This window comes from Perognathus longimembris, chromosome 20 (assembly GCF_023159225.1).
Source record: "Perognathus longimembris pacificus isolate PPM17 chromosome 20, ASM2315922v1, whole genome shotgun sequence".
In the NCBI taxonomy this organism is placed as follows: Eukaryota; Metazoa; Chordata; class Mammalia; order Rodentia; family Heteromyidae; genus Perognathus; species Perognathus longimembris.
Genome location: NC_063180.1, coordinates 15,505,260 through 15,533,249, shown reverse-complemented (window position 1 = coordinate 15,533,249; position 27,990 = coordinate 15,505,260). Strand labels below are relative to the sequence as shown.

Genomic DNA, 27,990 nt, shown 5'->3' with positions numbered 1-27,990 from the left:
TTCAGCTCTCAGCCTCTTGAGTAGTTGGGATTACAGGCATGAGCCACAGGCGCCTGCTTGAAAGCCTTCACTTTTCATATATTTCTAAAATTTCCAGGAAATTAAAAATTCAAGAGGCAAATGGAAAAATAAAACCCAAACCCCAATACTTTAATTAAACTGTTCAATTTGAATTTCTCCCTCAGACATGATATGAAGTTAAAAATAGAAATCAATTTCCACAACCTTTTGAGGTGGCCTTTGAAAAGTCAAGATTTTAAAAATTATTTTACAGCAGGAATTTACATATAAATACAATCTGGACAGTGTATTAACTGAACAGTCAATGGAAATCCAACGAGAGTCCGGGACAGATTCAATCACTGTCTTCTTGGCGGGAGACATTTCAGCCTGGGAACGAAAACAGAAGAGGGCTGGTAAATTGGATGGAAACTAAAAAGCCAAACAGCTCTGGGAGGGCTGAGTGTGCCCACCGAGTCACAGAGGAATGTCCTCAGGTAGAAAGCACAGAGGACAGCCACTCCCAAGGACACAACGTGTAATGTGGATCTCCAATCCCAGTAAAAGCATTCAAACACCCGCTAATCCATACCTCTCACAAGGACCTTTCATTTTGGTCAGTTGTGGGGCTTGCATTCTGGACTTGGACACTGTCTCTGAGCTTTTCAGCGCTACCACTTCAGCCACAGTTTTCTAGTGGTTCACTGGAGATAAGAGTCTCACACACTTTCTCGCCCGGGCTGGCGTTCAACTGCGATTCTCAGATCTCAGCCTCCTGAGTAGCTAGGATTATAGGTATGAGCCACCGGTGCCCAGTTTGAGGGCTATTTCTTGTGTGTATGTGTGCACTAGTGTTGGGGTTTGAACTCCAGGCCTAGGTACTGTCCCATTACTCAAGACTGATGCTCTATTACTTGAACCACAGCTCCCCTTCTGGCTTTTTGGTGGTTAATTGGAAATCAGAGTTTCATGAGCTGGGTACTGGTGGCTCACACCTATAATCCTAGCTACTCAGGCAGCTGAGATCTGAGTATCACAGTTTTTTTGTTTGTTTGTTTTTTTAGCTAGTCCTGGGGCTTGGACTCAGGGCCTGAGCACTGTCCCTGGCTTCTTTTTGCTCAAGGCTAGCACTCTGCCACTTCAGCCACAGCGCCACTTCTGGCCATTTTCTGCATATGTGGTGCTGGGGAATTGAACCCAGGGCCTCATGTATACAAGGCAAGCACTCTTGCCACTAGGTCATATCCCCAGCCCAGTATCACAGTTTTTTAAAATTAAATTTTATTGACAAGGTGATGTACAGAGGGGGTACAGTTACATAAAAATAAGGTAGTGAGTACATTTCTTGTCATATTTGTTACACCCTCCCTCATCTTTCTTTCCCTTCCCTAGTTCAGGTAAGCATATGTACAATATCCAGAGTACCTCACCTCGTATACATGAAGCCCTGGGTTCGATTCCTCAACACCACATATATAGAAAAAGCTGGAAGTGGCGCTGAGGCTCAAGTGATAGAGTGCTAGCCTTGAGCTAAAAGAAGCCAGGGACAGTGCTCAGGCCCTGAGTCCAAGACCCAGGACAGACAAAAAAAACAAAAAACAAACAATATCCAGAGTACCAAAATCATATACAGTACATTAAACATAACGACAACAATAAAATCCTCCCTATTCCTTCTCCTGGAGTTCATTTTGCTTATCCTCATTTGAAAAGAAGTTTATAACTTTACAAACATGATCTCTACTGTTTCCCTACCCCCCAACAATCATATATATCAAAGAGACCATGCGTCTTTGTTCTCTGTGTTCTAGGCTTTTCTCGCTCACTGAGTATCACAGTTTGAAGTCAGCCTGAATAGAAAAGTCTGTGAGATTCCAATTAACTACCAAAACACAGTAAGTAGAGCTGTGGCTCAAACTAGTAGAGTATAGCTTTGAGTAAAGCAGCTCAGGGACTGTGCTCAGGCCCTGAGTTCAAGCTATATGACTGACCATTAAAAAAAAAAAAAAGAAGTCTCACAGCCTTTCCTGCTCTGGCTGGCTTTGAACTGTGATCCTCAGATCTCACCCTACCAAGTAGCTAGGATGATAGATGCAACACAGGCACCCAGCTAGAAGATTAAAGCTTTGTAAAGGCCTGATCGGCATACAGATCTCTTGTTTATGGTGTATTTCTGTAGACACACACACACACACACACACACACACACACACACACACACACATCAAGTATTCATTAAGTTTTCCAAGTATCAAAGAACCAGACATCTCCTGTGGCTTACCGTCTCAGCAGTTCCTGGGGTGACAGGTCTGGGGTCCCTTCTTCATTGCTCTGGCTGTCACTCGTGTCAGAACTCTCAGAACTGCTAGTTTTTTCTGATTTTTTATTCTTCTGCTTGCTTTTGTGTTTGTGCTTCTTATGTTTCTTTTTCTGGGGGAAAAAAAAATTAAAACCAAGGGAGGGGGAGGGAGGTTGCAAGTGGGAAACAAACAAGTATTTCCCCAATATTTTAGATTGGCAGTTTGGCTAACCTAGGTTCTGGGTCTGTGGCTCAGGGACAGAGCACTTGTCTAGCCAGCCCAGAGGAGGGAATGCTAACTCAGGCTTGCACTTAGTTGTTAAAGTCAACCTAGGAAGGGCCAGTACAGGGGGCCCACACCCATGGTCCTAGCTACTCAGGAAGCTGAGATCTGAGGATCCCAGTTTGAAGGCAGTTTTGTCGTTGTTGTTCCTTGGAGATAAAGTCTTGTAGACTTTTCTGTCTCAGGGTGGCTTCAAACCTTGATCCTCAGATCTCAGCCTCCCGAGTAACTAGGATTACAGGCGTGACCACCAATACCAAGCTTGGGAATACTCAACACATAGGTGCCTTTTTATTTTTTATTTAGCCAGTCCTGGGGTTTGAACTCAGGGCCTGAGCACTGTCCCTGACTTCCTTGATAGGTATCTTTTTAAACTTGGACACACACAAAAAATTCCAAGTGCAACACACACACACACACATTTATTTTAGGGCTGATCCTGAGGCTTGAACTCAGGGCGTGGACACTATGTTTTTTGTTGTTGTGGGTTGTGGGGCTTGAACTCTGGGCCTGTTTTTTTTGGGGGGGGGTAGTTAAATGGAGATAAAGAGTCTCACAGACATTCCTGCCTGGGCTGGCTTTCAACTGTGATCCTCAGATCTCAGCCTACTGAGTAGCTAGGATTACAGGTGGGAGCCACTGGCACCTAGTTTTAAATATATATTTTCACAAAATAATTAAATTCCACAAACTAAAGTATACCCAAGCTGGGAATGTGGCTTAGCGGTAGAGTGCTTGGCTAGCATGCATGAAGCCCTGGGTTCAATTCCTCAGCACCACATACACAGAAAAGGCCAGAAGCGGCGCTGTGACTCAAGTGGCAGAGTGCTAGCTTTGAGCAAAAGAAGCTCAGGGACAGTGCTCAGGCCCTGAGTTCAAGCCCCAGGACTGGTAAAAATAAATAAATAAATAGATTTTACTGAGCTGATAAACAAAGCAAATCTTGGGGGAAATGGAAGGTTTGACTGAAATCTATTTCTATTATGGCAGTACAAGACCTGTGGCCCTGGTGCAGAGGGCAGCCCCTTTCCTCGGGCTCCCTTCTCTCGCAGCAGCCCCCCAAGTCCCACACCACACCTGCAAATGCTCACCTTGTCTTTCTTTCGTCTGTGCTCTTTCTGGGGCTTGTGTTTATCTTTCTTTTTCTGCTTTTCTTTCTGAGGTATCTCGAGTTTCTGACGTGCATCTGAAGAGCAAATGCGATAAACATGTAGCCTAGTTATAAAACCAGGAATGTTTCATCCTGGGGTAACTCCTGCCTGGATGATCAAACAAACAGCTGAGTAAAACATTCCAGAGTGCTTTACTTCAGAAGGTGCTAGAAACCTCACCACCAGCCCTGGGCTACCCAGCCCTGGGCTGCCCTAGCCTTATCTGCCAGACCAGGTCAGATCGGATGGCATATCAGATCTTCTGGTGTCATTTAAAACCAGCTCAGACTACAAAGCTGAATCCTGTCTTGGCAGTCGTGGGCACATGATGAATCTCTCCAGGCCTCCTTTGCACATTTATAAGATTCCTTTGGGTCTTGGGGATGTAGAGAGGATGGATGAGCTGGGACCAGGCACAGGAGTTCTATAACCCAGAGTCTGGAATATGTCAGCTCTTCCTGTATATCTTTGTCTCTTTATTAAAAAGAAAAAAACATATTTTTTTGCAAGAATTTCTATTTGTCTTTTTTTTTTTTTTTAAGGAATCCAAAGAATATAATGTGCCAGGTGCCGGTGGCTCACCAATGTTATCCTAGCTGCTCAGGAGGCTGAGATCTAAAAATTGAGATTCCAAGCCAGCCTGGGCAGAAAAATCCCTAAGATTCTTAGCACCAATTAACCATCAAAAAGCCAGAAGGGGAGCTGTGCCTCAAGTGGTAGAGCTCCAGCCTTGAATGAAAAAGCTAAAGTGACAGTGCCTACGCCCTGAGTTTAAGCCCCAGTACTGGCACTAAATAAACAACTAAATAAAATTTTAAAAAATCAAGACCGGACGCCAGTGGCTCATGCCTGTCATCCTAGCTACTCAGGAGGCTGCGATCTGAAGATCTTGGTTCAAAGCTAGCCAGGGCAGGAAAGTCTGTGAGACTCTTATCCCCAATTAACCACCAGAAAACCGCAAGTGGCACTGTGGCTTAAGTGGTAGAGCACTAGCGTTGAGCTGAAGAGCTCAGGGACAGCTCCTAGGTCCAGAGTTCAAGCCCCACAACAACAACAAAAAAAGCTAAGGGAGAGTCAAAGACCCTGAGTTCAAGTCCCAATGCCAGCAGAAAAACAAATCATAAAGGGGACATACATGTGCATAGCCTCAGGTTAGATTGGATGGAGGTGTAAGCATGCTGTTAGACTGGCAGGTGGCTGTGGTATAAGCAGGTGAACCAAGGGGATCAGGACTCACTGGGGCAGAAGACGGGAGGCAGCCGAGGGCCGAACTCTTCTCGTTCATCTATCTGCATCTTCTGTATCGGGAAGGGAAAGGCAGGTTCCTGGGGCTCTGGCTCACTGGCTGAAAAACATCAGGGTATTTGTTTCATTCATCAACATGTGTTAACCTATTGCAGGTCTCTTGCCAACACAGGTGTGTGTACTGAGGGGCACACATGCCAGGTCTCTACAGCTGGACACATCCCGAGGAACTTACCTGAGAACAGATTAAATCTTACAACAGACACACAGGGCAGGAGACCGTGTCCCATGTCACAAACTGGGGTGATTATTTCATGCAAAATATCAACAACAGCTATAGTGGAGCAGGGCTGTAACTCCTGCCTAGACTACAGAAATGAACCATCGATGCAGGCCTATGACTATAATCCTAGCTTACTTAGGAGGCTGAGATTTGAGGATTTCAGTTCAGAGCTAGACAGGGCAGGAAAGTCCATAAGACATACACACATACACATATACATATATATGTATGTATATCATATATATGATCTATAAGTATATGAGACTCATATATGAATATATATAGATATGAGTCTCATGAACTTATATATGCCATATATATCAGAATATAAGCATAAATCATATACATCTAAGCATATGTACAAATATATATATATATATGCACATATAGATACTTTTGTGCTCAAGGCTAGAGCTCTATCATTTGATCCAAATCTCCATCTCTGGCTTTTCTGCTGGTTAACTGCAGATAAGAGTCTCCCTGGACTTTGCTTCCTGAGACTAGCCTCAAGCTGTCATCCTCAGATCTCAGCTTCCTGAGTAGGTAGGATGACAGGCTGAGCCACAGTACGCAGCTAATCACCCTGCTGTGTGAGGATAGATGAAGCGCCTGCCCCTGCCCCTCACACCTTCAAGCCTGAGGATCAACGCACCTTGTGCCCCCGAAGAGCTTGCCCCCAGGTGGGTCTCATGGGGAACTTTGTGGTTGGCCTCGTCGGCCCCCTCCTGGTTGTCCTCGCTGTCACCTTGCTCATCTTCAGAGGATGAGGACTTTTCATCTGAGGAGCTGACAAAGATGGCCCTGAACAGGTCCATGGATGGGCGTTTGCCTTCCTCCTCTGCCTGGGACTCCACATCTGGATTGGCGGTCTGTGTTACATTGGAGAGTGAAGAATGAGGAAGCAAGGGCCAGGGGAGCCATATTGGAACACACACACACACACACACACACACACACACACACACACACACACACACACCAGGGGAGCCATATTGGAACACACACACACACACACACTCATGTGCGTGGGTACCCACACTGCCTTAGTTATAACTAAATGAAGACACTCATAAAACTTTCTGTGTGTTTATGTGCCTGTCCTAGAATCTTGAACTCAGGGCATATTCACTGTCCCTAAGCTTTTTTGGCTCAAGGGTAGTGCTCTCACCACCTGAGCCACAGCTCCACTTCTCGCTTTTTGGTGGTTCATTGGAGATTGAGTCTCTTGGACTTTCCTGACCTGGCTGGTGTTAAGCCATGGTCCTCAGATTTCAGCTTCTTGAGTAGCTAGGATGACAGGTGTGAGCCACTGGCAACTGGCTACAGCTTTTTTGTGTGTGGAGTTTTTCTACAGTGGGCTGAGGACCCAGAGGCCACTCTCAGAAACTGCTCATTGGAAGACCTAGAAAAATGAAGTCAATTTGATTCCTGGTCAGGGAATAAAAAAAAAAAGAAAAAGAAAAGAAAAGAAAAATGAAGTCAAGTACAGTTGCCTCCGTGCTGTCTTCGAAAGCCTGTCTAAGACTACAGAGTCGAATATGAGAAGGGAGCGAGCCGGCAGGCATGGTAGTACATACCTGTAATCCCAGCTCTTAGAAGGCTGAGGCAGGAAGATCCTGGGCTTGAGGACAACTTGGGCTACATAGTGAGACCCTGTCTCACGGGGTGCCAGTGGCTTACTTGACAAGTATACTCAGTCATTTATATAGTTGCCCATGATTCCCTTTGCAGTCAACAGCATAACTGAAGGACTGTGACCAAGACCTACAGTCCACCAATTACAGTACATTTGCCTTCTTGCCCTTCCTGTAGGGTTTGCTACCCCACAGCTATGGAGCCCTTCTACTTCCCCCACCCCCAGAGAAAGGCCAAGGTCACAGTCAGCCAAGGCCAGCCAGGGAGACAAAGGGAAGCTCCAAGTACCTTCTCAGAAAGTGACAATGGCGCCTGTTCTTCCTCTTTCTTCACAGGGGGACAGGATTCTTGTTTAGGGGGACCCACTTTTGATCTGGCCAAACTTAAGAATTCACTAATGGAATCTTGTTTCTTTTCTGGCTTCGATGTGTCCCACCGGGATGGTTTCCTGGACTCTGAAAGGGTGGGCACAGATTGAACACCAGGATCAGCAAGTCCTCCACAACTGTGCTTTCAGGGACTCAGAGCATCAGTGAACCTTTGATGGGCTGGGCGTTGAGCAAAACACTGGAGAGGAGACAACCCCAGAGACAGTCTGGAACCCCACATGCACACAGGGGGTCTGTTAGCATAGGAATGCTTTATGGATACTGAGTCATTTGTCAGAGGGAGAGTCGGTATGCATAAGATTAGAGCTCTGACACCTTCCACATATGAAGGCCCCAGGAGGTTCTACTCACTGTCGGAAGCACGGTGTTCTGGCACTTTCCCAATTGGTTCTGGAGTTATGGGCACGGATGAAGACTCTGGGAGTGTCAGAAAGTTGAAGACTGAGTATTTGTCACGTTTCACTCTTGGTAAGCCAACTAACGTTGAACTGGGGGTTGCAAAGAAATAAAGATTATTTTCTTTTTGGGTGTGTTTGTACTAGGATTTGAACCTAGGACCTGGATACTGCCACTCATCTACTTTGCTCAAGGTTAGTGCTATACCACTTGGACCACAGCTCCACTTCCAGTTTTCCCTGGTGAAATGGAGATAGAGTCTCATGGGCTTTCCTGTCCAGGCTGGTTTCAAATGGTGATCTTCAGATCTCAGCCTCCTGAGTAGCTAGGAGGAGAGGTGTGAGCCACTGGCACCCATCCGGAGTAAAATTGGCTAGCTGGATATATGGTTTATAGCAATAAATTAGTAGAAGTTAAAAGAAAACTGCAAAACTTGCAAGTCCCATGAGTTACAAGTAAATTCACATAGGAAAAAGGAATTTATGAGAGTATCTGAGCAAAAAGTGAGCTTTAGCCAGGTACCAGTGGCTCACGCCTGTCACCCTAGCTACTGAGAAAGCTGAGGACTGAGAATTGCAGTTCAAAGCCAGCTGGGGAAGGAAAAAATCCATGAGACTCTTGTCTCCCATTAACCACTACAAAGACAGAAGTGGAGTGGTAGCTCAAGTGGTAGATCACCAGCCTTGAGCAAAGAAGCTCAGGGATAGCGCCCAGGCCTTGAGTGCAAGCCTCAGGATGGGCACCAAAAAAAAAAAAAAAAGTGAGCCTTAACTTGGGTAGGCATGGCATATGTCAACATCAAGGCAATTTATCTCACTTACTTGGGATAAGGGTCAGGGACATTAAATCGTTTGCACAGAAGCTTGTCGGGGTGCCACTCAAATGTGTCTCGGGTGAGCTTCCCAAACATCTTCATCTTCACAGCTGACTGTTTGTCACTGACATCGTTCTAGGAAAAAACTCAGTATTGTTTTATCAAGTAGCCATGAAACTGAGTTGATTATAAATAAGTTACATAACAAAAACTTCCAGAAATTGCCTAGGATTGACAAAAAGAGCTCCTCATGTAACATTTTTGTTAAAGTACCTTGGAAGCTAAGGCAGAGCAGTGTGCTTTTATTCCATGATGATATCTGTATTTTGATTATTTTGGGTGCTGGTACTGGGACTTGAACTAAGGACTTGGCATTTTTAGCTTTTTCGCTCAAGGCTACCAGGTTTTCTACCACCGAGCAACAGTTCTGCTTTCTGGCATTTTTGTTGATTCATTGGAGATAAGAATCTCACAGACTTTTCTGCCTGGGCTGACTTTGATCTTCAAATCTCAGTCTGAGTAGCTATTATTATTTTGGTTGTAGGACTTGAACTCAGGGTCTGGGCTCTGTCCTTGAGCTATTTTGCTTCAGACTAGCTAGCACTCTTATCAATTTGTGCTACAGCTCCATTTCCAGTGTTGGGGTGGTTAACGGAAGATAAAGAGTCTCATGGACATTCTGGCCTGGGCTGGATTCCAACCGTGATCCTCTAATCTTAGCTTCCTGAGTATCCAGAATTATAGGCAAGTAACTAGTAGGATGAGCATGAGCCACTGGCACCCAGCTTAGCTGTAACTTTCAGATTCCAGGTGTCTGGGAGCAAAGCCCAGTCATTAGAACGCGAGCCTTGCACGTGCAAAGCCTTGGGTTCAATTCCCAGCACTGCGTTTAAAAAATACAACCAAGTACAATGAAATTCACCAGGTAAGCCCCGGATGGTGACAGACCTCTTGGTCTCGAGGGACTTCGACTTGATCTGAGTCATCCTCTTCCTTGGCGTGGGTGAACCTGGAGGACAAGGTGGAGTGGGAAGAGACATATAGCTGGGCTGCCCGGGCAAACTCCTCCCGCTCACGGCCCCGTTCCCACTCTGTCATGCTGGGGTCCAGGCAACGTTCCAGAGCATCTGTGGAAAGGGGAACAAGACACTGCTTTACTTCCATGGGACGGGCACTGATGGCTCACACCTGTCATCCTGGCTAATCAGGAGGCTGAGATCTGAGGAGATCAACATTGGAAGCACGCCTGGACAGGAAAAGTCCAAGAGACGCTTATCTCCAATGAACCACCAAAAAGCCGGAAATGGTGCTGTGGCTCAAAGTGATAAGAGTGCTAGCCTGGAACAAAATCACCCAGGCCCTGAGTTCAAACACCATGGCCAACAACATCTACAACAAAAAACAAACTTGGGCTGGGAATATGGCCTAGTGGCAAGAGTGCTTGCCTCATATACATGAAGCCCTGGGTTCGATTCCCAAGCACCACATATAGAGAAAATGGCCAGAGGTGGCGCTGTGGCTCAAGTGGCAGAGTGCTAGCCTTGAACAAAAAGAAGCCAGGGGCAGTGCTCAGGCCCCGAGTCCAAGGCCCAGGACTGGCAAAAAAAATAAATAAAAATAAAAAATAAAAAAGTGGCGGGGAGGAGGGACAGTAGAGACCAGGTCTGTGAAACAAAAAACTTCTTGTCAAATGGTATTTCCACAGGTTTGGGTCAGTGACCTTACATTATGTATCTAAAACCAAACAACTACTAAACATAAAAAGGTCTAAAATACACCTCTCAGTGAATCACAATAGCTTAACAGCTATGTATGTATGATCATATAAGACAAGGATAAGCAAACTCTATTGTTGACGTTATATTTAAAGTTCTAGGTGAATTTCCTTTGGCATAGGCCACGTGGCTACTGTATATGATTTTGGTACATTGGGTATTGTATATATGCCTACCTGATCTAGGGAAGGGAAAGAAAAACGAGTGTGTAAGATATCACAAGAAATGTACTCACTGCCCTATTATGTAACTGTACCCCTTTTGCACAACACCTTGTCAACAAAATTTAATAAAAATAGAAATAAAAATGAGGTTTTAAAAAGAAAAAAACAAATGAACTTGAAATCTTCCTGCCTCAGCCTTCATGCTGAAATTACAGATGTGCACCACACAGCCCCACTGCCCTTGTTCAGTATGGTCCAGAGCCAGGGACTGGAGAAACAACCAAGAAGAACGCCATCCACCCCGACCTCACACCCACCTTTCTGCCCCTTTTTCATCTGTACTAAAAACTCTTCATATCGCTTTTGCTTTTCTGGATCTTTAGCAAAAGGTTTGAAGTTGCTGGCTCTTGGGGCTGTCCCACCGCCCAAGGCCATGTGCCAGGACCGATGTCCGGAGTCTGGTGAGGAGGGCTGAGCTCTGCTGCCTGAAGCATTCTGGGCCAGACTCCTAGCTTTCAGTTGTGCTGCTTTCAAGTCAGTCACCTGCTTCATTTCTTTGATTCTCTCTCTATCTTTTTGGGACAGAAATTCTAATACTGAAGTAGCAGAGCCTAAATAAAAACAGGAATAAGACATGACAGTATGATGAGACAAGTATTTTTACGTTTTTCTGTACATCCATATTCAACATTATAAACTTACATAATTAGAGACTAGGATGTTATGTGAAGTGTTTCATTACTATTCTTATATCCCTGTGAAGTAGACAGTAATAGGATAATGAAACTCCTATTGTGTAATTGAAAAAAAAAAGAGAGGCTAAAATTTGGACATTTATAGGCTGGGGGTGTAGCTCAGTAATAGTATGCAAAAAGTTTGATCTCCAGCCCTGGAAAATGATAAAAGTACTCAGGAGGATGTTACCTGAGGATTCCAGTTCAAAGCCAGCTTGGACAGACAAATCTAAAAAACTTTTAATTAATCAGCAAAAAGCTGTAGGTGGAGATGTGACGCAAGTGGAAGAATGCCAGCCTCGAGTAAAAAAGCCAGAAAGAAAGAACAAATGAGAGAGAGAAAGAACCAGGCCAATGGGCTGGGAATATGGCCTAGTGACAAGAGAGCCTGCCTCGTATACATGAAGTCCTGGGTTCAATTCCCCAGCACCACATATATGGAAAATGGCCAGAAGTGGCGCTGTGGCTCAAGTGGCAGAGTGCTAGCCTTGAGCAAAGAGAAGCCAGGGACAGTGCTCAGGCCCAGAGTCCAAGGCCCAGGACTGGCCCCCCACCCCCCCAAAAAAAAAAAATTCTGGACATGGAGCCATGGCTCCATGTGGTGGAAGAGCGCTAACCTTAAGAGAAAAAGGTAAGGGAGCGGGGCTGGGAATGTGACCTAGTGGTAGAGTGCGTGCCTCGTATACATGAAGCCCTGGGTTCGATTCCTCAGCACCATATATCTAGAAAAAGCCAGAAGTGGGGCTGGGGATATAGCCTAGTGGCAAGAGTGCCTGCCTCGGATACACGAGGCCCTAGGTTCGATTCCCCAGCACCACATATACAGAAAACGGCCAGAAGCGGCGCTGTGGCTCAAGTGGCAGAGTGCTAGCCTTGAGCGGGAAGAAGCCAGGGACAGTGCTCAGGCCCTGAGTCCAAGGCCCAGGACTGGCCAAAAAAAAAAAAAAGCCAGAAGTGGCTCTGTGGCTCAAGTGGTAGAGTGCTAGCCTTGAGCAAAAAGAAGCCAGGCATAGTGCTCAGGCCCTGAGTCCAAGCCCGAGGACTGGCAGAAAAAAAAAAAGGAAAAAGAAAAAGGTAAGGGATAGTCCCCAGACCCTGAGTTCAAGCCCCAGGACTGGCAGGAAAAAAGAAAGAAAATGTGTAAGAAACTTTACTAGGAAACCCACAACTTCCCACTTTGACTTTGACAAGACATAATTGTAAATGTAATGATTTCAGCATCGTCCACGGCACTTACCTTGGACAGGCGTCTCTCCCAGCAGCTCCCCCCGTTTGGAGGCATTCAGTTGGTGCCTGCTATGTGTGCCTGGGTCATGAACTGCCTTTCCAGCAGAATCTGATAACACCTGAAGCAGGTGTGAGTTCTCAGAAGTTGCAGCTACCACGGGTCTGAAATAATGCACTGGCCGATAGTCTCTTGGCAGCACAGGGGGTGCATAAATCTTAACAAAACAAAGGCAAACAAAACTCAGGAAACACTGGCTACAGCAAGATCATGTTAGATTTAACCAAGAACACCTGTCACCCCTGAATGCTGTAACCCCATCCTTTCCAAGATGAGGCTCAGAAGGTAGGGAACCCTGGATCTGCCTGGCTAGGTATCTATCTGGGCCCCGGAGGGTCACCAGAAACATACTGGTCCAATGGTCTCACAGTTTGAACATTGGTCCTACCCACTTATCCTACAGATATTAACATATCTGTTTTATTATTAATTTATGTGTGCATTTATTTTTGCACTAGGCACTGAGCTTGAACTCAGGGCCTAGGTGCTGTTCCCTAGTTTATTTTTGCTCAAGGTTGGCATTCTACTACTTAAGCCATACCTCCACTTCTAGCTTTTTGCTGGTTAATTTGAGATAAGACTCTTAGATTTGTTTTCTCAGGCTGGCTCTGAACTTCAATCCTCAGAGCTCAGTTTCCTGAGTAGCTAGATTACAAGTGTGAGCTACTGGCTTCTTATCTTTTTTTAAATTAATAGAGCAACTCACATTACATAGCAGCAAATGTTTTAAGCCCCAAACGAATTTAAAAATTTCTTAATGTAAAGGTTTTCTTACTTTCTTAGAAGATAAAGGTTTAGAAGACAACGAAAATCCATCCAAAATTTTGCCAATGTAACGAAGATCTTTCTCAGGTTCTATGAAATGATGTCATCAATTAATCCTCAATGCTGAGAACAATTAGGGTAAAACCAAAGACATAAATAGTACATGACATGGGTGATGTCACTCAAAGGGCAGGGTACCAGGGTGACAGAATGGCAGGCAAAGCCCTCACGCCTCTATTGACACAATGACTAGTAGCTCTGCCCACACCACCCTCCGCTGCTTAGCTGTCCAGACAGGAGGCCATGGCTAGCTTCCCAAGACAAGTACTTCCACAGTCTCTCTCTCTCTCTCTCTCTCTCTCTCTCTCTCTCTCTCTCTCTCTCTCTCTCTCTCTCTCTCTCATTCAGGGGCTTGAACTCTGGGTCTAGGGGCTGTCCCTGAACTTTTGTGTTCAAGGCGAGCACTCTACCCTTGGACCACTGCTCCACTTCTGGCTTTGTGTTGTTAATTGGAGATAAGAGTCTCACAGACTTTTCCTGCCAAGGCTGGCTTTGAACTGTGATCCTTAGACCTCAGCCTCCTAAGTAGGTAGGATGATAGGTGTGAGCCAGCACCCAGTTTCCTCAAAAGTATCTTTATAAAAAACACCCCAGGTCCTGTGGCATAAAAGCTTTCAAGAAAAACTACTCAGAGACTAAGTTTGAGCAAAAATAAAAACTATAGCTGTAAAAAAAAAAAATCACTTCTCTGGGCTGGGAATGTGGCCTAGTGGTAGAGTGCTTGCTTCGTATACATGAAGCCCTGCATTTGATTCCTCAGCACCACATATACAGAAAAAGCCGGAAGTGGTGCTGTGGCTCAAGTGGCAGAGTGCTAGCCTTGAGCAAAAAGAAGCTAGGGACATTGCTCAGGCCCTGAGTCCAAGCCCCAGGACTGGCAAAAAAAAAAAAAAAATACTTCTCACACTTCAAGAAAAACCTCAGGGAGGTCCTTCCCATTGCTTAGCAACCATCCAAATAAAACACAAAAGATAACACACAACTGGGGCAGCCTGTAATGTAATCCATGACAAATTAAATGTGCCTCTTTCACAAATAAAATTCTAGCAGGTGATAAAGATCACAAAGGTAGAAAACTGAATAACCAGTGTCCTCTGGCTTGGAGCAGGAAGACTGGGCACTGGCCATGGAGACAAACCCACTGACAAAGGTCCTGTGATTCAAGTGTTTCCTGAACAGATGGCTATGGCAACCTGTGACAGGTTCTTGTTTTTGCTTAAAAGTATTAATGCTCTACTTGGCCCATGAACTAGTGAAAAGTGGGGTGAAAATTAGGCATCTCAGAGCTAGACAATGGCAGCTCATGTCTGTTATCCTGGCTACGTCAGGAGGCTGAGATTTGAGGATAAAGGTTCAAAGCCAGACAAAGTCAAGACTCTTTAATTTTCAACGAACCAGCAAATAGCTAGAAGTGGAGCCATGGCTCAAGTGGTAGAGCACCAGCCTAGAGTGAAAAAATTCAAGGACATCACACAGGCCTTGAGTTCAAGCTTTAGCACTGGCTGGCGCGCGCGCACACACACACACACACACACACACACACACACACGAACACTATATGGTTAAAACTACAGATGTTTGGCCCGGGGGCAGAAATAAAGGCAGCTATGGAAGGCAGGCCACAAGATGGAGGGACCCAGGGATGAAGGCTTGCAGAGATCAAGATCTCAGACTTTATTAAGGAGAGGTAGAAATCTATCCTTTGGCCAGAATATAGAATACCAGAAAGATCTGGCTTTAAAGACATTTAAACTTATCTGTTTTTGCTGTTGTTGTTGTTGTGGGGGAGGTGTCCTGGGGTTAGAACTCAGGGCCTGGGTGCTGTTTCTCAGTTTTTTTGCTCAACGCTACTGCTCTACCACTTGAGCCACAGCTCCACTTCCAGTTTTGTTTTGTTTTGTTTTGTTTTGTTTTTGGTGCCTAATTGGAGATAAAGAGTCTCATGGGCTTTCCTGTCCCAGCTGGCTTCCAATCTCAGATCTCAGCCTCTAGAGTAGCTAGGATTACAGGCTGAGCTACCAGCACCTGGCCTAACCCTATCTGTTATATATACAGTATTAAATCTTATGAGACTGACTTATTGCCATCATTTAGGTAATGAATATAGAATGCTTTGATGGGTGATGTAACTGATGGAATTAATGATTAACATATACAAGGAGAGACAACTATCTTATCAGTCCTTTCCTCCCGAGATCCTGACAGTTAGTCCTCCCAATGGGTATAGGTTTCTGGTATTACCTCTTTGATTTTTGTACTGCCTGGGCGCTGTCCAGCCATAGAGCCCATCGCCAGGTTCCTCATCCTTCAAAACAGTGTCATATTTAGACAGAGTTTCTGTGGCATAGATATCATCATCTTCCTCTTCCAGGGCACCTACACCAAAAGCCTGCAGAAATAGAATAAAATAAGGTTTCAGCTGGGCACCAGTGGGTGGCTCGAGCCTGTAATCCTAGTTAGCCAGCCAGGAGGCAGAGATCAAGGGATCCTGGTTCAAAGCTGGTCCAAGCAGAAACGTCTGTGAGATTCATGTCTGTAATTAAGTACCAAAAAAGCTAAAAGTGGAGCTGTGGCTCAAGTGGTAGAGTGCTAGCCTTGAATGAAAAAGCTCAGGGATAGAGCCCAGGCTCTGAATTCAAGCCCTAGGAACAGCACTAAATAAATTAAAAAAAAATACAAGGTGGGGGCTGGGGATATGGCCTAGTGGCAAGAGTGCTTGCCTCATACACGAGGCCCTGTTCGATTCCCCAGCACCACATATACAGAAAATGGCCAGAAGTGGCGCTGTGGCTCAAGTGGCAGAGTGCTAGCCTTGAGCAAGAAGAAGCCAGGGACAGTGCTCAGGCCCTGAGTCCAAGCCCCAGGACTGGCCCCCCCCCAAAAAAAAAAATACAAGGTGGGCTGGGAATGTGGCTTAGCAGTAGAGTGCTTGCCTAGCATGCATGAAGCCCTGGGATTCCTCAGCACCACATACACAGAAAAAGCCGGAAGAGGCACTGTATTTCAAGTGGTAGAGTGCTAGCCTTGAGCAAAAGGAAGTCAGGGCCAGCATCCAGGCCCTGAGTTCAAGCTCTAGGACTGACAAAAAAAAAAAAAAGAACGAATGTGATTGAAACTGGGAGATGGTGGCTTACACACTAATTTTAACTACTAAGGAGGCTGAGGTCTGAGGATTGACCTCCAATAAACCGTCAAAAAGCCAGAAGAGGAGCTCAAGTGGTAGAATGCCAGACTTGAGTGAAAGACTTGAGTGAAAAATCTAAGGGACCAGTGCTAAGCCCTGAGTTCAGGTCCCAGTGCTGGCACACGTGCGTGCGCACACACCCACATGCCTCCCTTTCCACAGGCACACACAGAAGAATGGGAAGGCAGTCCTCACACTGGGAACATACACACTCTACCAAGAACATGCCCACAGATTCTCTGCAGCTCACTGGTAAAATCAGGAAAGGTGCTTTATGAGTCTTTCCAAATGACCCTGGGCCTCAGCTCAGGTCAAGGGATTCCATATTTTGTGAATGTGTTTCTAGAGGGGTCAGAGCTTATGTGGGAAGAAACACTTTTACCTGGCCCGAAATTCCCAATTTTCTTCCTTTATTCAGTCCAACATCTCCAATAAGATGGCCAGCTCGCTCAGAGTCTCCACCAAAGAGATTAAAATGCTCCCTTGAACTTCCAAACAGTGCTTGCTGGGGGTCCAGGCCCTTGTAAGCCAGGCCGTGGACATTATCTTTGGGTGTGAAATCCACAGGGGTGATGTCTTTAGGGGCAAAGGTCACATCATCAGGCAAGTAGTCATCATCTTCATCCTGTTTCCGGTGTGTAAAATGGGATTAGGGTGAGTACATACACAGCACAGAGAGATAACCCATGAGAGACTATTTTAAAATACAGTGATTAATCCCAAACAGAATAATTATCAAGCTTGCATCTATGCTGTTATAAATGACTAAACCATGTTCCTGAACAAATGGTACAAACACAAACCACTCCACTCTAAGAGTCTGAATGGACAGGTGACTCATGGCTGGAATCTCAGCTACTCAGGAGGCTAAGATCTGAGGATCATGGTGCCAAGCCAGATGGGGCAGAGAAAGTCTGTGACACTCTTCTCTCCAAATGAAACAAACAAACAAAAAAAACACATATGAAATACAGTTGTGGCTCAAGGATAGAGTACTAATCTGTGAAAAAAAAAAAAAAAAAGAATCTGAGGCTGGGAATATGGCCTAGTGGTAAAGTGCTTGCCTCGTATACCTGAAGCCCTGGGTTCGATTCCTCAGCACCACATATATAGAAAATAAAAAGCCAGAAGTGCTATTGTGGCTCAAGAGGTAGAGTGCTAGCCTTGAGCAAAAAGAAGCTAGGGACAGTGCTCATGCCCTGAGTCCACGCCCCAGGACTGGCAACAAAAACAAAACAAATTTTAAAAAACAGAATCTGAGCAGGTTGACGGTGTAGCTCAGAGGCAGAACACATACTTGGCCTGCATGAGGTACTGGGTTCAATTTCTGGTACTAGCACGCAAGCACACACACAGGCACGGATGGACACACACACACACACACACAAATGAACAGACCTGGTGCTGTTGCAGAATACATTAACTGACATAACGTGGGTATGGCATCAATGGGTTCTAACTGATGTCTAGAAGTGTTTAGGATCCTAAAGTGTCACAATCACCAAGTAACTGGTTCTGCTGAAGGGATACCTCAGAGCCTTCAGAGCCTCCAGGGGGTAAGGCACAGCCATAGATTTTCACTCCAGGATCTATAAAAAGAGATTGCAAAGGCATTAGTCATGAGTGACCAGACCTACTGGCATTTTACAGGGACACAAGGCTGTATGTGCAAAGAAAGCTACTATTGCTCTAGGTCAGAGGTGGGTCACCAGAGGACTCTGTCCCAGGCCCTGCCCTACCCATACAGACAACAATACTGTGTTGTTTTAATACCACGGAGAACTCAAAAGGAAATCACACAACCCTCAAACATTATACTCAGCTGGGCACTGGGGGCTCACGCCTGTAACCCTAGCTATTCAGGAGGCTGAGATCAAAGCTATCTGAGGCAAGAAGAGTCCAAGAGACTTTGTTGTTGTTGTTGGTTGTGGGGCTTGAATTGTAGGTTTGGGCACTGTCCTGCTCAAGGCCAGAGCTCTACCACCTGAGCCACAGTGCCACTTCCAGTTTTCTGGTAGCTAATTGGAGATCTGGCTGGTTTTGAACCATGACCCTCAGATCTCAGTCTCCTGAGTAGCTAGGATGACAGGTGTGAGCCACCAGTGCCCACTCCATGAGATTTTTATCTCCAATGAACCAGAAAAAAAAAAAAAGCCGGAAATGGAGCTGTGGTTTGAGTGGTAGAAACACTAGCCTTGAGTGAAAAAACTAAGAGAAAGACCCAGGTCCCCAGTACAAGGGAAAAAGAGAGAGAGAGAGAGAGAGAGAGAGAGAGAGAGAGAGAGAAAGGAAGAAAGACAGAAAGACGGAAAGAAAGAAAGAAAGAAAGAAAGGAAGGAAGAAAGAAAGAAAGAAAGAAAGAAAGAAAGAAAGAAAGAAAGAAAGAAAGAAAGAAGGAAAGAAAAGGAAGGAAGGAAGGTAGGTTAGTTTTGAAACATACACATATCATTGCCCCAGCAATTCTGCTTCTAGAAATATGCAACCATTAAAGAGCAGGCTATAAGCTGCCGGTCTGTGGCTCTCGCCACTACTAGCTACTCAGGGGGCTGAGATCTGAGGATCATGGTTCAAATCCAGCCAGGTAGTTAATTGGAGATAAGAGTTTCACCTTACTTCGAAGGCTAAGATATGGAGGGAAGTCAGAGCAGCCCAGAGAAGCCCCCAGCTCCATGGAGGTAAGCTGGATGGGACAATACACACCTGAAATCCCACCAACAATGAAAAGACGCCTAAAGGAAGTAGATAGCACATCCAGGCAAGAAGCAAGACCCTACATAAAAATAACCAGCAAAAAACTAGGCTGGGGCATTGTTACATCGAGTGGTAAAGTGCCAGTGTAGCAAGCATAAGGGCCCTGAAGAAAATTAAAAAAAAAAAGAAACAACAAAGAGATGAAAGAGAATAAGAAGGAGGAAAAAAGGAGGAGGAGGAGGAGGAGGAGGAGGAAGAGGGGGAGGAAAAGCAAGAGGAGGAGGAGGAGGAGGAGGAGGAGGAGGAGGAGGACTAGGAGAAGCGAGCTGTAACCAGGCACAGTGGTACCTGACAGCTAATCCCAGCACTTGGGAGGCAAAAGCAGGATGAAAAGTCCAGATCAGCATGAGCTACACAGTGAGATCTTACCTCACAAAACAAGAAACATGCTATAGAATTAAATGACATCAGTAGACATACCAGGTTTTTGTCGGCGTGGTCTTCTCTTGACTCGAGGACCAACTCCTTGTCCTTCCTTCCAACCCATTTTTCTTAACAATTCAAACCCAACAGATAACCTAGGACACCAAGGTAGGCATTGGACATGAACTTCTTTTACAAGGCCGCCAGCAGCAGCAGCAGGAAGCAGGCAGGGTCTCCTTCTAGTCCCATCTTGTCCGTGCTCATCCATCCCCCATGTCACACTGGGGTGGCAGAGCAGGTGCAGCCACAGCTCCCTGGGCCGGGACACCGATGAGCTGGGAAGGCCATTGGAAGTCTCCCCTTCTCTCTCCCAGGCCTTTGGACAGTCCATGTCTAGCATGTGTCCTGGGCCAATCTGAGGCTGCCATGTCAGGCCACATCTTGCCACAAGTTCCCCGGAAGAGAACAGAGAGGTGTGGGGAAAGAAAAGGTAGCATGAGATAGACAGGGAACCCCAGCAGCTGGCCAGGCCAGAGGATGGGGCTCCTGAGCCCTCTTACAATGATACCTCAAGACCCCTTGGGCAAAACCCTTCCATGTCAACTTCTAGTCTAAGAGAGATTCTCCTGACTTGCCACCAATTAACTCCAAGGTGAGCCCCCCCCCTCTCTCTCACACACACATACACACACAGAGCAAACTCTCCTCACTTTGCTGGTGTCACGAAGTCATCAAGCAGAGTGGCTCCAGGAATGGGGGCTGTTGCAGCTACCAGTTGCCTGGCCTTTTCTTGGATTCTGTCTTTGGTTTTGGAAGCAAAATCATCTGTGGTGACAATTGCTTTAGGTGCTATCCCAAATTCACTAAGATCCTTCAAAAGAAAGAATGCACACAGAATTCCATTACTTGGAAGCATGATCTGTCACACAGCTTTGGTTCTTTTTTTTGGGGGGGAGGGGGCGGGGAGAGTTGATGTTGCCAGTCCTGGGACTCAGAACCTGAGTGTTACCTCTGAGCTTTTTTTTTTTTCTCTCAAAGCTAGCATTCTACTACTTGAGCCATAGATCCATTTCCAGGTTTTTTTGGTAGTTAATTGGAGATAAGAGTGTAACAGACTTTCCTACCCTGGATGGATTTGAACCTAAATCCTCAGCCTCCTGGGTAGGTAGGATTACAAACATGAGCCACCAGCACCTGTCAAGTTCTGTTTCTTTTCTTTTCTCTTTCTTTCTTTCTTTCTTTCTTTCTTTTTCTTTCTTTCTTTTCTTTTCTTTTCTTTTCTTTCTTGTCAGTCCTGGGACGTGAACTCAGGGCCTGGGCACTGTCCCTGAGCTTCTTTTGCTCAAGGCTAGCACTTTACTACTTGAGCTACAGCAACACTTCCACATTTTTCTATTTATGTAGTGCTGAAGCATCGAACCCAGGGTTTCATGCATGCTAGGCAAGCATTCTAAGCCACATTCCCAGTCCTTGATTTTTATTTTAAAGAAACAGAACTTGGGGGCTGAGCTTGTCCCTGAGCTTAGGCCCTAGGACTGGCAAAAAAATAAAAAATCAAGCCAGGCGCTGATGGTTCACACTTACAATCCCAGCTTGTCAGGAGGCTGAAATCTGAGGATCATGGTTCCAAGCCAGTCCAGGCAGGAAAATCCCTGAGACTTTTTTTTTGGGGGGGGGGGGCGGGGGTGAGGTGGGAGAGGATTTCTTCAGCTCAAAGCCTCAAAGTGCTCTACAACTTGAGCCACAGTGCCACTTCTGTTTTTGGTGGTTAATTGGAGATAAGAGTCTCACAGATTTTCCTGCCCAGGCTGGCTTTGAATGGAGATCTTTAGATCTCAGCCTCCTCAGTAGCTAGGATTACAGGTGTGAGTCACCTCTACCAGCCCTGAGACTCTTATCTCCAATGAACCACCAGAAAACTAGAAGTAGTACTATGGCTCAAGTGGTAGAGTTCTAGTCTTGAGGGAAAATGCTCAGGGATAACATCCAGGGCTGAAGTTCAAGCCCAACAACCAAAAAAATAAAAAATAAATAAAATAAAAAAACAAATCAAGGAGTCGGCACCAGTGTCTCATGACTGTACTCAAAGCTACCCAGGAGGCTGAGATCTGAGGATTGTGACTCAAAGCCAGCCTGGGCAGAAACGTTCCCACAAAACTCTTATATCCAAATGACTACTCAAAAATTGGAAGTAGGGCTGGGAATATGGCTTAGTGGTAGAGTGTCTGCCTCGTATACACGAAGCCCTTGGGTTCCATTCCTCAGCACCACATAAACAGAAAAAGCCAGAAGTGGCACTGTGGCTCAAGTGGTAGAGTGCTAGCCTTGAGCAAAAAGAAGCCAGGGACAGTGCTCAGGCCCTGAGTTCAAGCCCCAGGACTGGCCAAAAAAAAAAAAATTGAAAGTAGTAGTGTGGCTCAAGTGGTAGAGCTCTAGCCATGAGTACAGAGAGGCTCAGAGACAGAGCCCTAGGCCCTGAGTCCAAGCTCTACAACCAACCACCACAATGAAAATAAACAACCACAAAAAACAAATCAAGGAGGTCCAGGCATGTCTCAGAAAGTAGGGTGCCTGCGAATGAGCAAAAGCATCCATCGGGTACTGAGTTCAAGTCCCAGTTTTGGACAGAAAAATTAAAACTATGAAATGTAGCTGCAAGTAAAGAGAGTAGAAGATTTTATACCTCCTGCTTACTTAATGTACAGATAGTACCTGAGGATGGAGCAAGAAATGGCTCCCGGGTGGGTTACAATAGCCACTAGAAAGACAGGAAGTAAGGGCCAAGGTTTTTTTGTTTTTGTTTTGATTTTGCCAGTGCTGGCTCTTGGGACTCAGGGCCTGAGCACGGTCCCTGGCTTCTTTTTGCTCAAGGCTAGCACTCTACCTCTTGAGCCACAGCGCCACTTCTGGCCGTTTTCTGTATATGTGGTGTTGGGGAATTGAACCCAGGGCTTCATGTATGGGAGACAAGCACTCTTGCCACTAGTCCATATTCCCAGTCCCCCTGAGACTCTTATCTTTAATTAACCACCAGAAAAACAAACAGCACCCAGGCCCTGAGTTCAAACCCATGACTGACCAAAAAAAAAAAAAAAGTCAAGTTTTACATATCTACCTCTTCATCCATAAAATCTTCAGGACCAAGGACAGATTTGTCTGCTCTGTTCTGTCGGGAAGACACGAAGGTTGAGGGTGTCCATCCTAGAAAGAAAGTGGTTCAGAACTTTACAATCCTACCTAGCATTCTGGTTTCGAAGCCATTAAGTAATATGCTGGGAACTTGAAACTCAGCCACTGCCCATCTTGTTGTGTGGTGGACATCAATGGCTCCACATCTACTCACACTAGTCCCACCCCCGTGGCCACAGACCAGGGGACACTCAGAGGTTTCCTCTCAACAACTCAGAAACAAGCTGGGTGACCACAATAGCTCACGCCTGTAATCCTAACTACTGAAGAGGCTGAGTTCTGAGGATCAAAGTTCAAAGCCAGATCCAGCAGATAAACTGGACTCTTCTCTCTAAATAAGCACCCAAAAAGTGGGAAGTAGAGAGGTAGTTCAAGTGGTAGAGTGAAAGAGGCCAAGAAACTCTAATCATATGTATATCAAAATGAACTCCAAGGAATGAAAACAAGAGGTTTTTCTTATCCTTGTCATTGTTGTTGTTCTCTTTTCTTTTTGTCTTGTTTGTTCATTTATTTGTCTTTTGGGGGATGAGGGGAAGCACAGAAATGTGGGGACAAAGGGAGAACAAATGCAGAAGTGGTGCTCACTAAGATGATGGAAATGAACTATACAACTTGTGGGTGGGGATAAAAACTGGGTGGGGGGAAAAACTGGGAGAGAATGAGGGAAGGGATGACACAGTCCAAAAAGAAAAAGTACTTTTTACCTGATTTATGTAACTGTAATCCCTCTGCACATCACTTTTACAATAATAATAAATAATTTTATTTATTTATTTATTTATTTTTTATGGCCATTCCTGGGGCTTGGACTCAGGACCTGAGCACTGTCCCTGGCTTCTTTTTGCTCAAGGCTAGCACTCTACCACTTGAGCCTCAGCGCCACTTCTGGTTGTTTTCTGTATATGTGGTGCTGGGGAATTGAATCCAGGGCTTCATGCATATAAGGTAAGCACTCTTGCCACTAGACCATATCCCCAGCCACAATAAATAATTTTTTAAATCCAATAAAGAAGTTTAAGGTTCTGTGTTCAAATCCCAGTACCAATGTGTGGGCACACACACACATACACACACACACACACACACACACACACACACACACTGTATTCATGTTTTACAAAGAAGACACTTCTCCCCCCACAAGTTTCTGCCAATGGAACAATGCACAAATCAAGTCTGGAAATACCCCAAATCTTGAAAGAACATTAAAGACTATGTATCACAAAATGTTTAGAAGAATAACTTTTCAAAAAAAAAAAAAAAGCTGGCAGGGCTGGGCTCCCAGTGGCTCACGCCTGTCATCCTAGCTACTCAGGAGGCTGAGATCTGAGGATCAGGGTTTGACCCCAGCCCAAGCAGAAAAGTCCATCTGACTCATACCTTCAGTTAACCAGAGCCAGAAATGGAGTTGTGTTCAAGTGGGAGAGCACCAGCCTTGATCTAAAAAAGCTAAGTAAGAGCATAAAGCCTTGAGTTTAAGCCCCAGTACTCACGGGGGGGGGGGGGGGGGGGGGGGGGGGGCGGGGGGGGAGGAGAGCTGGGAGGGGGTGGAATCTTGGGTATTCCAACCATTTGCTCTGGTAGTTGCTTGTGGGAAAATCTTACCTTCTTTTGAGCCAACCGTATTGAAGTACCCAGCAGAGAAGCCACCACTGAAGGCTCCATGGAACCGTTTGTACCGTCCTTTTTCATCCCTTACTGTCTGGTCCTGAAGAGGAATAGATTTCTTTGGCCTTTCACCTGGAAATAAAATAAACAATTTTTGCTGTTGTTTAAAAAGCACTTAAACAGGGGCTGGGGATATAGCCTAGTGGCAAGAGTGCCTGCCTCAGATACACGAGGCCCTAGGTTCGATTCCCCAGCACCACATATACAGAAAACGGCCAGAAGCGGCGCTGTGGCTCAAGTGGCAGAGTGCTAGCCTTGAGCGGGAAGAAGCCAGGGACAGTGCTCAGGCCCTGAGTCCAAGGCCCAGGACTGGCCAAAAAAAAAAAAAAAAGCACTTAAACATAAACTGGGCACTGATAGCTCCCGCTTGTAATCCTAGCTACTTGGGAGGCTGAGACCTGAGGATTGAGATTTGAAGCCAGCTGGGCAGACAAATCTGTGAGAGAATGATCTTCAATTAACCAGCAAAGTGGAGGTGTGGCTCAAGTAGCAGAGTGCCAACCTTGAGCAAAAACAGAAGACCCAGCTGGATGCTGGTGGCTCATGCTTGTGACTCTAGCTACTCAGGAGGCTGAGATCCAAAGATCAGGGTTTGAAGCCAGTCCAGGCAGGAAAGTCTATGACACTCTTATATCTAATTAACCACCAGAAAACTGGAAGTGGCATTGTGGCTCAAGTGGTAGAAAGCTAGCCTTGAGAACAAAGAGACTCAGGGACAGTACCCAAGCCCTGAGTTCAAGCCCTACAACTGACAAAAAACCAAAAACAAAACAAAAAGCCAAGTGAGAGTTCCAGGCCTTGAATTCAAGTTGCAATGAACAGAACTTTTATTGAGATGCTCATAGAAAAAGCATTTTTCCCCAGGTATTGATGGTTCACACCTGTAATCCTATCTACTCAAGAGGCTGAGATATTAGGACCAAGGTTTGAAGGTAACCTGGGCAGGAAAGTCTGTGAAACTCTAACCTCTAATAAACTAAAAAAAAAAAAAATCCAAAGTGGCACTGTGGCTCAAGTGGTAGAGTGCTAGCCTTGAGCAAAAGAAGCTCAGGGATAGTGCATAAGCCCTGTGTTCAAGCCCCAGTACTGGCCAAAAAAAAAAAAACAAAACAAAACAAAACAAAACAACCCAAAGCATTGTCAGTTCAATATTGTTTGACTGAAAGTAAACTTATTCCATTTACTCCACAACAATTAATTGTCCAGTGAAACAGTTTTCATTAGCATACGTTAATATTACTAATACAGTAGGGTTTCATTATGAAATTTCCAACAATGTAGATACTTAAAAGCAAAAGAGTGTCCAACTTCCTGGTGCTAACATGTTCTCACTTGTAGTTTGGGAAGTTTTAGGTCATTCCTGGCCATGGAACTAACAGCAGGGCAGCAATCAAGGGTTGTATTTGAAGACCAGGAGATTTGAGGTCAAATTCTCCTCCTTTACTACTTACTTTCATGATCTTGGGAAAATTACTTAATCTCTCAAAGGCTCAGCCTCCAAAACTGTAACTTTAGGATATAATGGATCCCATTTTTGAAAGATTTTCAGTGTGGCTTAGGAATGCAGTACATATGGCTGGAAATATGGCTTAGCCCTAGAGTGCTTGCCTAGCATGCACGAAGCCCTGAGTTTGATTCCTCAGCACCACATAAACAGAAAAAGCTGGAAGTGGCACTGTGGTTCAAGTTGGCAGAGTGCTAGCCTTGAGCAAAAAGAAGCGAGGGACAGTGCTCAGGCCCTGACTTTAAGCCCCAGGCCTGGCAAAAAAAAAAAAAAAAAAAAAAGAAATGCAGTACACACACTCCATTTCTGCCTGTGTGCCTGGCATGAATGCTCAGGTAAGGCAGAGTTCTCAGCTGTATGGGAAGTTTGTGCTGAATAATTCCTTTTTGTGGGATGTGCTGGGGCTGGAAGATAGTTCAGAGCACTGCTGGTCTATAACATTAGTTGCCGTAGCATGCATCCCCCCCACCAAAGTCTGATAATCAAAGATGTCTGCAGACACTGCCAATTGCTGCCAGCTGAGAACCACTGGGCTAAAATAAAAGAGGGTGGGTTCCACCAGTACAATACTGGTCTTGCCATTCTCTAAGTACTCTTCATGTAGAAGGAGATTCACAGACATCTCAGCATAATAGGTAGCCTGTAAATGATGAGGGCCAACCACTCCCCACAGGGCACCAGAGGGGAAGGCAGCATCTCTAACCACAGAGCTGCAGGAAAAAAATCATAAGAAGAGGTGGCACTTTAGCCAGGCCCTATTGTAATTACTGCTACTAATAACAACTAATTCCTTCCTTATCAGGGATATGATAAATTATATCATGAAGGTACTCATTAAGTACCTTCCCTGAGGTCCACAGTTAATAAGCACAAAGAAGAACCAGATCTCCACTGTGGTCTCCAAGCCAGGAACTATACCCACAGTGTCCCCTTAATTACTCACGGATCAAATGTTTTCTAAAGCCAGATGTAATACTAACTACTCAGGAGCCTGAAATCTGAGGATCCCAGTTCAAATCCAGCCTGGGCAAACAAATCCTTAAGACTTTTGTCTCCAACTGACCACCAAAGAACTGGAAGTGAACAGGTATAAAGCTCAGGGACAGTGTTCAGGCCCTGAATTCAAACCCCAGGACCAGCAAAACAAAAAACACACATCATATATGAGCATCATAACTCCTCTCTCTCTCTCTCTCTCTCTCTCTCTCTCTCTCTCTCTCTCTCTCTCTCTCCCTTCCTCTCTCTCTCTCTCTCTCTCTCTCTCTCTCTCTGTGTGCTGGTCCTGGGACTTGAACTCAGGGCCTGGGGCGCTATCCCTAAGCTTTTTCAAGACGAAAGGTTAGCGATCTGCCACTTGAACCACAGCTTCACTTCTGGGCTTTATTATTATTTCTTTTTGGGGGGTTGCTTAATTGGAGATAAGAGTCTCACAGACTACTTTCCCGCCCAGGCTAGTTTTGAACCATGATCCTCAGACCTAGCTTGCCGGGTAGCTAGGATAACAGGTGTGAGCTCCAGCGCTTGGCTCCAGAGCAATCTTCCCCCCCTTCATTTCAATCTTGAGTGCAATTCTTGAGTCCTATTTTGTGTAAGTGTGTGTGTGTGTGTGTGTGTATGTGTGTGTGTGGGTGGGGGGGGGTGTCTTAGGGGAGAACCTGCTGACCATCCCGGGCCCACACGACCATCCTTCTGAGTCTCCGTTCCCCAACCTCCAGAACAGTAAGCAACTCCGAGACAGCAACAGCTGTGTGCCCAGAGCTAAGCTCCAGCACCTAGATGTACCGACAGCACCCCTGGCCTGCGCCCTCCGGACCTGCCCGCACCTTCTTCCAGGGGGTCTAGGCCGGTGCCATAGCTGACCAGGTCCTCGTCGCTGTCGCTGCCCAACGCCGCCATCCTGGTCCCTTCCGGGCCCCGCCCCTTCGGCCTCTTTCCGGGCCCCGCCCCCTCCCTACGGCGGCCGGCGGCGGCCAAGAGACGTCACGGCTTTCCTCCTCCGCGAGTCCGGGACGCCAGCGCGGGGCGTGCCCGGCCCCAAGCCGGGGGAGGTGGG

At 45.8% G+C, this 27,990-nt stretch overlaps 1 protein-coding gene across 1 annotated transcript; it reads right to left on the bottom strand.

Moving 5' to 3' along the window:
• Positions 1-48: 48 nt before the first annotated feature.
• Positions 49-27,850, bottom strand: Gpatch1 (G-patch domain containing 1). The gene is made up of 20 exons (XM_048368767.1): positions 27,761-27,850; positions 24,371-24,505; positions 22,692-22,777; positions 20,287-20,447; positions 19,634-19,731; positions 17,993-18,051; positions 16,845-17,087; positions 15,520-15,667; positions 13,229-13,308; positions 12,406-12,610; positions 10,752-11,045; positions 9,444-9,622; positions 8,503-8,630; positions 7,637-7,773; positions 7,185-7,351; positions 5,914-6,130; positions 4,971-5,078; positions 3,674-3,768; positions 2,282-2,430; positions 49-390 (listed from the first exon to the last, which is right to left on the bottom strand). Exons 1-20 carry the CDS (start codon positions 27,831-27,833, stop codon positions 360-362), a joined length of 2,793 nt encoding a protein of 930 aa, XP_048224724.1. The 5' UTR covers positions 27,834-27,850; the 3' UTR covers positions 49-359.
• Between the last annotated feature and the right edge of the window lie 140 nt (positions 27,851-27,990).

Bases quoted from the DNA above. Each gene is read 5' to 3' on its own strand.
- Gpatch1 (XM_048368767.1), bottom strand. From the start codon at position 27,833: ATGGCGGCGTTGGGCAGCGACAGCGACGAGGACCTGGTCAGCTATGGC. The intron at 11,046-12,405 runs GTAAGTGCCGTG...GTTTTTATTTAG, and splicing joins GGGAGAGACGCCTGTCCAAG to GCTCTGCTACTTCAGTATTA. The intron at 2,431-3,673 runs GTGAGCATTTGC...TTTTTCCCCCAG, and splicing joins ACAGACGAAAGAAAGACAAG to AAAAAGAAACATAAGAAGCA.